This window comes from Augochlora pura, chromosome 1 (genome assembly GCF_028453695.1).
Source record: "Augochlora pura isolate Apur16 chromosome 1, APUR_v2.2.1, whole genome shotgun sequence".
Taxonomy (NCBI): domain Eukaryota; kingdom Metazoa; phylum Arthropoda; class Insecta; order Hymenoptera; family Halictidae; genus Augochlora; species Augochlora pura.
The window spans coordinates 7,028,654-7,041,297 of record NC_135772.1 but is presented as its reverse complement, the minus strand read 5'-3'; the positions used below and the strand labels follow the sequence as shown (position 1 = coordinate 7,041,297).

The 12,644-nt window shown below is 42.3% G+C and overlaps 1 protein-coding gene across 4 annotated transcripts in view; it reads left to right on the top strand.

Annotated features, from left to right (window-relative positions):
* The window catches only part of LOC144468080 (uncharacterized), a 48,551-nt gene extending 36,854 nt beyond the window's left edge, over window positions 1-11,697 (top strand). For 3 of the 4 annotated variants that reach the window (XM_078177238.1, XM_078177248.1, XM_078177266.1), the window contains 5 exons: window positions 753-1,120; window positions 3,987-4,738; window positions 5,137-6,668; window positions 8,449-8,638; window positions 9,598-11,697. In XM_078177238.1, the coding sequence (XP_078033364.1) occupies window positions 753-1,120; window positions 3,987-4,738; window positions 5,137-6,668; window positions 8,449-8,638; window positions 9,598-9,867 (3,112 nt within the window). In that variant the 3' untranslated portion in view covers window positions 9,868-11,697. Of the gene's footprint in view, window positions 1-128; window positions 149-752; window positions 1,121-3,986; window positions 4,739-5,136; window positions 6,669-8,448; window positions 8,639-9,597 lie in introns of those variants that run through there. The other variant, XM_078177257.1, reaches the window with a different exon arrangement.
* Window positions 11,698-12,644: the final 947 nt, after the last annotated feature.

Genomic DNA, 12,644 nt, shown 5'->3' with positions numbered 1-12,644 from the left:
ATAGTACTAATGTGCAATTTATCTATGTACGCTCGTTAGATGTCTGGTCACTTATGAAGGATAGTCTAATAAGTTGAACTTGTGCCAGGTGCACCACGATCGGTACCACCTAACTCTGACTCGTGACGAAGATTTCTAGTAGCAATCTGTTAAGTATGAACGCTGAACTGTTCTTTTATCATCAATATGTAAGCATTCAAGTAAAATTCGACACGCGATAAATGCCAACTTGCTCACTCTTCTAAGAAATTATTACAATCGAAACAGTTCTGATCACTTTAACTCTGCCGAAAGAGATATGACGTGGGATTAAAGTAATTCTAGGTAATTGTGGATTTCGACTGTAACGATGATTTCTGAAAGAATGAATTTTCAAAGGAATTCGAAAACGACTTTTTCGGTTAGCTACAATTATTGCAGCGAGATACAGACGAAGGTTCATTTGCGTACGTTAATCGTACTTTCGCGTTCGATATAAAATTGTAATAATGCCTATATACTTTGACCTATATTCAACGTTACTGGCACCCTCTGTTACTTTTCCTCGTGGATTCCCCTTCAATTTAAAACGGCATGCGAGGTTCGAAGGCATTCTTCGCCACTCTAGCGTGGCTAAAGCGTGGGCATGAGCGTGAAGGGGTTAAACGGGATTCCTGCAAGTGTCGTTCGACTTGTCGACGCCAGTGTTCCGCTGCCGTTTTGCTCGCTCGAGAGGAAAACAGTAGTAACGAAAAATATCCGTTTGATTGTAGGATGATGCTGCCGGGGGTGACAGTGGTTCCGGCAACGGTCTGGCTAGCGGTGTGTGTGGCGATGGTGGGGGCTGGCAACCCTCAGTCCTCCCGCCTCACTCCCGATCAATACGCCCCTTGGATCTCGCACCGCCATGGACTCCATAGAAGAACGGAGGAGAACCAGCCGTTTGTGAAGTTTCCGAACGAGTCCGACGAGGATCTGTCGATCGAAGACTCGATCGGCCTGCATACGAAGGGACACGGTCCCGCGGAGAATCAGCCGGTCAGCATCTCGATCAGCTCTTATTGGAAGGATCAAGGTGCTGCCGGCAATGGATCGTCCGATCTCACAATCAGTCCTCGGAGATCGCCGGACGCGAGCATCGGTAGGTTCGCCGATATATTCACCGATTGGTTCTCGGATAGGTTCACCGGCGTAGCCGGCAGTTGCAGGTTGCGCTGTAACTTTCGCTCCCGCTCGATTCCCAGAAGTTGTATTACTACGAAGCAACATAAGTCATACATACACGAAAGTTTATTTGCTGTTCGGTTCGGCGGCCCAGTGTCTTCGCGCAGAGAGAATCGTGACACGTGTCGTTTTGCCTTGCAATCACAGATTCGAGTTCCGAGTGACGCTCGCTGTACGGAATGCGGGTAACGAGCTCCGCTCGTCAATCTGCTGAAAGAGAGGCGTTTAGATTTACCGAGCGAGCGCGAAGCTTGCGGAAGGAGTTTCAGGAGAGAATTGGTGGGAGAGGTTGAGGGAAATCGATGGAAGGTGCCAAGGAAAATCGGTAGGAGCAGCTAGTTTGCTCGGTAAAGCTACCACATGCTTGTCCTCCGGCGGACAGGCCGACGTGTAATCCGCGTCGCGAACGAAAAGATGACGAGGATGTATGACTAAATGAAACAATGCGAGACGCGGTACGATAGTTCGAGGAAATCGATTTCGAGAGATTCCTTCCGTCTGACTAGAATACCGGGCACCTTTCACGCCTGACCATCGCGGACTGTGTCTACTTGCGTTAACGTTTGTAAGCATTGTAGCTATTAGGTGCGTCGCTATTTTCCACTACGGCAGAGTAGAAATTGCTGTCGCTGGAAATACAGTAAGATCGATGCAGGGCAGACAACACGGCATGATAAGCCGCTGGTAATACTTATTATAAATATGGGGGCATACGTTATTAGAGGGACACGTTTCGAATCGTCTTTTTCGAGAATACAACTTTGCTTGTTTATGATTTATTTATTAGTAATTTACCTATTTTCGAGATTATTAGTACGATTGTATCCGAGGTATTTCTAATAAAATTTATTTATCAATAAAATAAATAATTCTTCATGATCTGTTGTACAGAATAATCTAAAAATGATCTCGCAGATATTTATGATAATTCCAAAATTTCGTTGTTTTCAAAGAGAAACATACCTGCAAAGAGTAATTAAGAAACAAACGAAAAAAGTATGTAACATTTCTAACAATGCGGTGGAAATTTTGAAGAAAGGTAGAAAAATTTTGAGTTTTTTAGTTGCGAGTGCCTTCTTTTAAAAAGCAGAGAACTATTACGCGTCTTTTCTATTCCACTACCCGCGATGTAAAATCATGATGAAAGTTTTTGTTCGAAGAGCAATTTAATATTGAGCTCCGAAACGATTTGATAAAGACGTGATACGAAATCGAATTAACTAGCTCGCGGGATTCTGCCACTCGGATTAAAGCTTAGTTTTTGCTGACTAAAAAGTCGAAGAGCGCTTTGCGAATTCAGCCGCGCGGCAACATGGAACACCTCATTTTTACATGCGCGGTCGTTACTTTCTCATTTGTGTTAGGAGTAACGCGACTACTCCGTACGGCTAGCCTGTGAATCAAGGATAGTAGGAGGTCGATTATTCCGAGGCTGTAGGGACGGGTAATGAGGTTCTCCAACGGAATGATACGGATAAGCGTGGTAAGTTGATCAGAGTCCGTAACACCGGTAACTTAGGACCGCCAATGAGTCTTTCGCCGGTGAATTAGGTCGGTCGTCACGCGAGTCGCAATTTACAGCATTAATTTCGGTTGTAATTACTAGACTACGGATGTTTGCGCGAGTTTCTATCTTTCTACGTAAATTCGGCGAAGCTCGGATGAAGTTAGTAGCTTCGGCGAGTCAACGAAACTTGCGGAAAAAATTTTATATTCGAGTATATGGGACCGCGTGAAATCTGAGCCAGAAATACTCGAAATAATGTTTAAAGTTACGTGGATCCTGCGGACAGCGAATGGAGTAGCATCGTTAAAATTTCTACACTATTTGAGAACCTTAGGGAAGAGTCACGCAAGTAGTATGGAATCAATTGTAATCGAAACGTGTAATCGTTTCGCAACACGCAGTTGCGTGAACAGAAACGATGACGAATAGTATTACGAATTTAGTGCCGAGACTTAATTATTTAATAATCGGAAAGTGCATTTGGTTATCTAACATCACAATTTACTTGTTTAAAAAGTGCTAAATAATTTTAAAAGTGGTCGTTCGCCACGTTATTGGTTATTCCTTCTGTACTATTTTACTCTGTGTCAACATTAAAGAAATAATCGAATGATTTGAAGACTAGTTATGAAATTATATTATATTCTTCGAACGTAAATTGTAAGAAAGTTAAATATACCCGTTCCGTTGAGAAAAGCATTCAATCAACATATTATACAAAAATAAGTGTAAGCGTCTTATTTGGAATCGTCACTCGCGGTTTAGCAACAGTACAATAGGTTTCGATGGAAGCTGTTTAGCGATTCAAGCAGTTCAAAGTAAACTGTTGAATGCCTGGAATATTACTTTGTCAATCTATTATTCGAATCCTACTGGAAACTTGAAAAGTACCTCTCTGAATACACCTGAAATATCGAGATGCAAGAATATTGTGTAATTCTGAAGGAAGAAAGCGTTTCAAACTACAATCTCTGGTTGCGTGCGTTCGAGTAACTAAACGGAAATACTAGTGTTCATGTTAAAAGTAAATATTATCTTTTATCGACGTCATATCATGTATCCATTTTACGTTATACTACGATGTACAACAAAAACGGAAGCAAATGTTTACTGACATTCGAATCTATGTGGTAAATTCGATCTCCTCATGGAGACTTCAAATAAATTATTAAGACCATGCATCTATTTATAGAGATTTTAAGAGATGTAATTAACTACTTAGATTGTAGGATAATCGAAATTCTTAACTCAACCTAAACGCATATTCATTTTCAAGATTCTCAAGAACGATCCGAGCTTATCAAACATCTGGAGAAAGATTTGCTATTCTTCGGAATGAGGAACAGCGCCGCAGAAGACTTTTCACCCCTGCTGCAAGATAAACAGTTTCTCCGATACAATGGCCAAAAATTCCTAGAACAGAATATCAATGTTGAAGAAAGCTCGGTGCCGGCGAGATCACCTCCTCGAGAGTCTCAGTCGGAGGATCCCTTTGTGGCCGACGACACGTTCCAGGATCAAGGACCTGGCTCAGTGGAGATATACAAGTTGGATCTGCTCAGAGAGCGTCTACTGCCAAACCCGATGCCTACATCAAAGTTACCAATGAATGCTAAAAGCAAGGTGCCGAAGAAAACCAGTCACAGCAACGAGAAAACGAAAGCTGGCGAATACAAAGCTTCTAATCAAAAAATCATGCACAAGCAATCGAACTCGTTCGATGATCATGGTTCGGATGCACCTCCCAACACGGATCCTTTTAGCATCGGTGGAGTGCCGGAACTACAAGTTGGTTGCGAAGGACTAGCTGATTCCAGACAAAAGAGATCCATAGATTCCGTCTCCAAGAATGAAGAGGGTGATTTGTGGTCGGAGGTGACCCCGATAACTCTGAACCTGGATTATGATATGTCCGAGGAGAAGTCCGAGGGGACAGATGAACTGTTCAAGCTCATCTTAGAGTCGACGACGAAGGGGGTGAAGCAGAATAGAGGGGACATAGACGTAACTCTGTATGCTAAGTTTCAGGTAAGAATTAACACGAATACAACCTTAACAGCAACAAGGGAATTTCCACCAGGTCATTGCCTTCCTAAAACACATTTCACTTTACAACTAAGTTTAACAAACAGTTACAGTTGTCGCTAATTACTAATGTAGTTGATGCGCCGCTAAACCTTTAAATAAGAAAAAGGAATTGTTCGAAGTTGCTAAAACAGTAAACATGCTAATTGTGGGCCCAATTTGAAATAACCACAATCAAGATAACGTATAGGGAGTACAATTAGTAGCGACCATCGCTTCTACAAAGTTTTCTTTGTCATAATTAAATTCAGCTCTCATTTTTTCCGCTACTGACATTTTCGTAGACATCCAAGGGAACTGATTTAAATAGGACAATCTATATAACTATTCCTTGGTTCCAGGGCGTGGAGAAGTTACCAGTCCGTGGGGATCTGGGTGAATCGGGCGCGACCACAGGCTCTGCCACCTTGACCTCTATGCCTGACCGAAAGGAGCGTAAAGCCAAGGAAAAGCCGGACTCTGTTAAAGTAAAGCGGAGCGTCCAGTTTGAGGAGGCCGAAGGGGCAACGGGCGAAAGGACGGTGAATCAAGCTCGCAAGATCCTGTGGGTTAAGGAGCCGACTGTGAACGACCTGTCCGAAGACCGTGAACCCCAGAAGCGGGACATGTGGGGGTTCGGTGAAAATGAGGGCGTGGTATCCAGCGACGAGCTGCAAACCGAGAACCAAAGACGGAGGCAATTCTATGAACACCGCAGAAAAGAAGAGGAATTAAGGCGACAACAGGAAAGCCAGCGGCGCAAGGAGATTGAGAATCGAACTAGTGTGGACATCGAGAAGATCAGGAGCGATTACGAGAAGCAGCTAGAACAAAGACGCGAGGAAGAGAGTCGCAGGCAATCGCAGATATCGCCAACCAGAGGACGACCGGAGCGAGAGGACGAGCGTAGATGGCGCCTTGAAAGCGAAGCGAACAGAACTCGGGGGATGGAGGAGGCGAGAAGACGTGCGGAGGCTTTCCGCAGGAGGCAGGAGTCGCGGCCGCAGACTCCTTCTTCACCGGGAAGGCAATTGCAGGAGGAAGAGGCGAGGCGAAGACAAAAGGAGTACAGAGTCAACCTGGAAGACAGGAGGCGGGAATGGATGCTGAAGAGGCGGCAGGAGATGGAGGAGGAGAGGAGGAATCAGGCGAGGGATAGGAGTCAGCCATCGAACGTACCGGTCGGCGCTAATGAGAGCGGATCCCGGGAACAATGGGAACGGGATCAATGGATACGGGAGTACGTACGCGCCTCTAATCGGCGAATCCAAGAGGAGAACCGGAGACGACTAGACGAGGAGCGCAAACTGCAGGAGTACATCAGGAGAAACCAGCCGGTCCAAATGCCGAGGAACGCTTCTTACGATTGGATGATGCACAGGAGGAAGGTGGAACAAGCCGGAGGGGACGATCGATCTAGGTACCCTAGCTTAGGAGGCGCTAGAAGAGACCACGGTCCGTCAGCCACGGTGAACGTCGATCCCAGGAGCTACGCGGACGAGGTCAGAAGAAGGAACACCGCTCGCAAAACTGAAGAGGAGAGAATTCAGCTTCAGGAGGAGACTCGGAGGCGGGAGCAGGAGTCTCGGAGGTTACAGTCGAGATGGTACGAAGAGCAACGACAACGGTTGGCCGAGAGACGGGAGCAAGAGCATGCTGGAAAAACGAGTTCTCCGGAAAATATGGGCTCGCCGAACGGGGATCGTATATGGTTCGAGGACCAAAGGAGGAGGCAGGAAACGAGTCTTGTTCCGTCCAATTTAGTCGCGCACGAGGCTAGGAGAACTTCGGATTTCGAGAGACAGAGGATGGAGATTCAGAGGAGGAGAAGGATCGATGCTGAGATGGACTGGGCTGAGAGGCAAAGGGCCGAGAGGCAAAGGGCCGAGAACAGGTAAATGGTCGACACGGTCGACCGTGAGGGATGATCGGATTCCGGACAAGATGTCCGAAATTAAGATAGTCGAGATCAGCGTCGAAAGTCGCAATTTGTGATCGGTCAACGGTCACGATTTTGAATTACTTTCCATGTTATTTTCTTGAGCTATGATATGAATAATTAACCCTTGTAACACAAACAACGACACGTTGTTGCCGATGCACGTAATCAATGATAGCAAGTGCTGCAGGTATTATTAGGCAAGAATCATTTCGAAAGCAATGAAGTGGGAGTATATAATACTCGAAAGAACGCCGTTTGTTATTGCTCTTAAAAGCTCGTCGTTTTCTTGTAAGATCAAACTTAGGTAGCAAAGTTGGAGGTCGACTTAAGAAACTTTTAATTGGATGAACATTTTCACGAGCATAATTGTCTAATAACTGTTAAGTGAAACATGCTAAAATATAAGCTGATATTTAGAAAGTCACGAGTTTATCTATATGCACCGTTATGCTTAGGAATCATTATTACTCTGTAATTATTACTCTCAGAATCATCCGTAAGAAAACAGAGAGGACATAAATTGTAGGGCATAAAGTAGCAGACATCATTATCGAGTTCAATTTGTAATTGGAAGGGAGTAGCAGAGAAGTTTCTGTAATATTCCTTCCAGCTGTAAAGTGAGATGTACATCTGAAACACGGACATAAAATTCCAAATTAATTAGTTAATTGCTTCGTAGAACGTCGTAGCAACCATTGGCAAAACTTCAACCCGTTTCTGTGCAGGTTTAGCTGCTATGCTGTAACAAGCACGACGTGCTAATATTTCGATAATTTAAATTGTATAAAAGTAATTGCTCCCATTTACTCACCATGTAATATTACTACAACCCAACTTTTATTTATTGCATTAAAGATTCGACTATCAGTAATATATTTTAATAACAAATATATGTATATTACACATTGAGAAAAATGGTTTCTTTCCGTCGTTGAACCACTTTGTGCCAGCTTCGCGGTGTATATTTTAAAATTTTATCCATAATTCATACGATTTTATGAAAACCAGTTATTACGTTTACGAGGTTGCTAAATTTGAATATGTTATGAAAAATGCAAAATTTGAGATGGAAGTTTAGACACTGGAGACATAAGTATTACTTATCGTGTCAGTAAATTTCTGATATTTGGCTATAATTATGAAAAACGTATATACACATATAAATAATATTATATTTTATATAAACATAAAGAACATAATTTAGGACTTCAAAATCGAATATTTTAAAAATGGGCAAACAACAAGTTAAATCTTTCGACGACTACCATAATTTTTTCTCTACCCTCTTATTACTGCATGACGTCAATCTTCTACATTGACAATCTTCTACATATTGAGGAAGAAAGCAGGTTACACAAAATTTAATTAAAAAATATTTTGCTTCACTCACGCGTATAGTTCATCTTTATAATAAATGTTTTCTTTAAAGCTGATCTTCAGATCGACACATTAAAGAAGTTATGTTTTGAAAATCCGACTACCTTGACGATCTATGTATCGGTAAGCAGCCACGAAAATTTGAAAATTTCAATAGATACTTGACGCTCTTTACAACGTTTCTACTATATCTCAGAATTGGGTTTTGTCAACTTTTTTTTAGATATGATAGCACTGTGCGCCGCAGAGTTACGAAACGGGCGATGTTAATGACACAAACCCGTTGATCGCACCGTGCACAATAAGCTTCCTCTTTCGGTCCGAGCTGATAGTGCTTTCCCGTTATACTTTGCAGAGCGAAGGAGGCCAGAGAAAGCAAGGAGCGTGCTAGAGCCACGAAAGAGCAATGGACGAAGCAGGAAGTGGATAGGCTGAACTCGCTGCCGGTGATTGCGAGTATAATAATCCGCCCCGAAGCGTCAGCGTCTGCGCCCACGCAGGGTGTCGTTCCGCAGTCACGTTTCGGCGATGGTATCGAGTTCACGGTGAGACCCATTCCGTCTGCTTCCTAACCCCTGTTGCGACGCAATAAAGATTACTTTAAACCGTGCGTTGCTCTGGTTCACGACACAGCCTACACAAAGCTACACACGTCAGTCTTCGTGATAACGCAAGTCCCTTCCCTGGCAAAGGAAAAGAGATATGCGGGCCCCCCGTTACATACCCGGGTGCCCAACCCTCACCCGTCTCCCATTTTCTCAACTTCGCGCTCCACCCACGAACAACTATGCTTGTTCGACTCATATTTGGATTCCAACATAGAGTAAACATTAAACAAACATTGTTAATGGCAGCGAGTAGATTTTTTTGTCACTCTAAAGACGTAATTTTCATCCCTCAAGAAGTTTTGTGATTTATCAGTAGTCCGTGGATCTTTATGTAATTTATTTGTTAATGCTAGAACTACCAAACTAGTAAATACGCCTAGTTTCTAATCTTTTCTTTTACAATTCTTGATGTTACGTAAACGTTTTCACGCGTTTCATTAAATTCTTCAGTTAATATTGCAATAGAATTCGTACGAAACTTAAATAACCTGAATTTGATTCTCTATGTTGCACTGATTATACTTCTGTATATAATCTGGTATCGAAGTTTAGGATGCTTTCTGCACTCTAAGGAGTCAAGTTTATATTTTTTAACTTTATTTTGATGTTTCCTGCAAATTCAATTTTATTATTTTTATTCAATGATATACATTAGTTAAAGGTTTGGTAGTTCCAGTGTTAAGAATTTAATTCAGGAACAATGCCACTAGTTTTCATCGGTTGTCGTATTTCATCGGACACTTCGCAAATGCATAACTGCCAAATTATTCTTGTCCTGAATCACAATAGAACATAACAAAGTTCTATTCAAATCGGCGAGTGCCGTGTTCCCTTGACGCAGCGCTGATCGCAACTTCTCGAAACGGTTGAAAATACGGAGAAATGTTCATTCGCAGGGCTTTAATCCGCATCGCAAGGGGATGGAGGTGCCGAACTTCCCTGCACCGCCCACTCAACGACCGCCGGTGAAGAGTCCTCCACCTTGCGTTTGGGCTGTGGTCCAGTGTTGCCCGACGAACGTCAAGCGTTTGGTCACCTGCTTCGAGTCTATGGGCTGTCCAGGCATCAACTGGGATCCGAATCCTTGCAGGATCTCCGTCACTCAAGCGGCTAGGGCGCAGGTGATGAAATTCTACGAAGAGGTGGAGGAAGACAGACGCCTGTAGGTTTATCGGGAGAAGTCGAAGTCTGCGGGAGGTATTAAGGGAAATTGATGGGACGAGTCGGTTGGGATCGATGGAATCGGCTGAGAAAAATTAGTGGGCGAGTTCTAGAGGAATCGGAGGAATAAGCCAAGAAACGCCGGGACTATGTAAATTGGCGGAAAGATTCTACGACAGTCTCGTCAGAATGGTATTTTATAAGAAACCCTGGCTCGAGATGTCGATGACGTAGATACTCGATGAAATGTCAATAAGTAATTAAAAATGTCGACGTAAAAGAATCATTATTTACACCGAACGGTAGACTCGCGAATGAGAACCGGTCGTGTGTGAAAACCCGCGTGAAACCCCTGTCAATTAAAGCGACTTTGTAATGCGTTAGTCGGGAGTTCTGCAAAAATTTGTTGAATCGATTCGTACACTTCATTTCTGTCACAATCGATGAAAGTCATAAATCTCGTTAACGTTCACATATATCTCAAGCGAATCCAAAACGATAGAAACAACGGTCCATTCGTAATTTCGCTCGAATAAGCGGTTTCTCGATTCTTTAACAATGTTGCATCGTTTTAAGAAATAAAAGAAAATATACTTCGACAATAATAGAAATTCAATAAATTTAATTTCATAGCTTCACAAACTCTTTTTGCGTTTAGAAGAATTTCTACTTTTTAATCGCGTTCTGTTCGCAATTTTCAACAAGGTACACCCCAATATTTTGAGAACGGAGTGTGAAACCTTTCAAAGAAATAATTGTCTGCAAAGAGCCGGTGTCTCTATAGTGCGACGGATGCAATTTGTTTTATCGGTACTTGCGCGTGTTTATTTGGCGGCGTACTCGTTTATCGAGATTTTCGAAGTAACATTGTGTTCCGATGGGAGCCAATATCGGAGTTGAATAACCGATCGTTATTGGCCAATCGCCAGCTTCGTTGTCAAGTCAGTTGGCATGCAGAAATATGGTCATAAAGGGGAAACGTAAAAGGGAGAGAGAGAGAGAGAGGGAGGGTGCGAGAGTGCGCAAGACAAAGGAAAAAAAAGATAGGGGGAGAGAGAAAATGAACAATAGCGCGACACCTGTTCGCGTCGTGGACGCACGTGCAATTAAGCGTACTCGCTTTCGCGTTTAACGATCACGGAGTCGTTAACGATAATTCTTCTGTTTTTCTTTTTGTACGTAGCCGTTCGAGTTGTATGTTTGCAGCTTTTTCACATGTGATATAATATGTAGATAGGCGTTGTTCGCTATAGCGATGTTATTTAAAAATAATATTTTACCTCCGCCGACGAGTACCTGCGACACGTCGAGCGAAAAGCTCTCTCATTGTTAGATCGAATTAGCAAGCTTCCCGAAGAAACTGTAAATGAACGTCTAACAAACAAGATTATATTTTGAAACCATTAACGATGTCACGTCACTTCAAGTTGTCGGAATGAATTGGAAATCCATGAACGTAATCGGACGTTTCGACTATAAAAACGAGAATAGAAATTCAATGTCTTTAATTGGAAAACGATGTTTGTTAATTTGATTGAAATTTGGATTGCGAACTGGTAAGATGAAATTTTCAAGAGAAGAATTTCCGTTAGAAATGGCGAAATCAAGTGCAGTATCTGTTTCATGTATTTTAAGTGGTAGGTGCATCGTGCATAGTTAATTATGCTTAACAATCGTGAAAAGTATTCTTGTACTAGTGAGAAAAGAAACTCATATTTTTCTATTTGATATTTTAAAACAGCATATATGGATGTCTGCTTAGAGTACGACGATGAGCTTGTTGTAATATAATTAAACATTTGTGTAATATACGTAATAAACATGTAGAAACGTGAGTGTCTAATTCTATTACCGATTACCGACGAATAAGTTAACTTTCGAGAGGAATGTGCCATTCATGTAAAGTATCGACTCATCGCGAGTTAATGCAAACTCGAACATGTCTAGCATAATCGATTTCTCCGGAAAAAATATGTAGAAAATACGCAATAAATAAACATTTTTCGTGACAGCTTCGTTTTCAAACAAAGTGCATTTGCATTTTGATTGTGTCACTTTGCTGTTCCGATTCAGCATGTGTTTTCAAAGTTATTTTTTTCACGAACGTGTTATTACATAACCAAATTTTTTGTCCCACGCTCTGGATTTCCTTCTTCACGCAGAATTATTGACCACCCATTGTTATCCAGAATCGTCATACTGGTACGGACAATGTATCGATTGGTGTAGCATTTAGGAAATGACTGAAACTCGTCAAAACGAGCAAACTGCCGAAATTAGATTTGTATGAGCTGTATGGAAGTTCATCAAGCTCTTCACATAGGAAGAGTATGGGAACGAAACTCGCATAATAGGTATAATCAGTTCTGTGGAAACGGTGGACATTTTCCGTAGTTAAGAGATCGTTCGGCGCCGCTGGAAGAAAAATTTGGGAAAATTCAACGCTACGCTTCGGCGCGCACACCGTAACTTCCACTATTTGCATCGCCTTGCGTGTGTGCCATTTTCTTTCTCCACCTATGGATCCGACTGATAACAAGGACATTCAACGGTTAAGGGCTCGCAAACGTTTCCTTTCCAATCAAGCGAATTGTTGCCGCCTAAAAGCACCATCGAGTCTGTCATCTTGCTACACAATCAGCATTCAAGGGAATAATAACGAGTTGAACAATCAGACTTTGGCATAAAAACGTTCGAGAAAATTTTGTGCGTTTAATCCTTACCTTTTTATTTCGCTTACACCGTTTTACTATTTATAATTTCATCGCATTCAAAAGAAAAA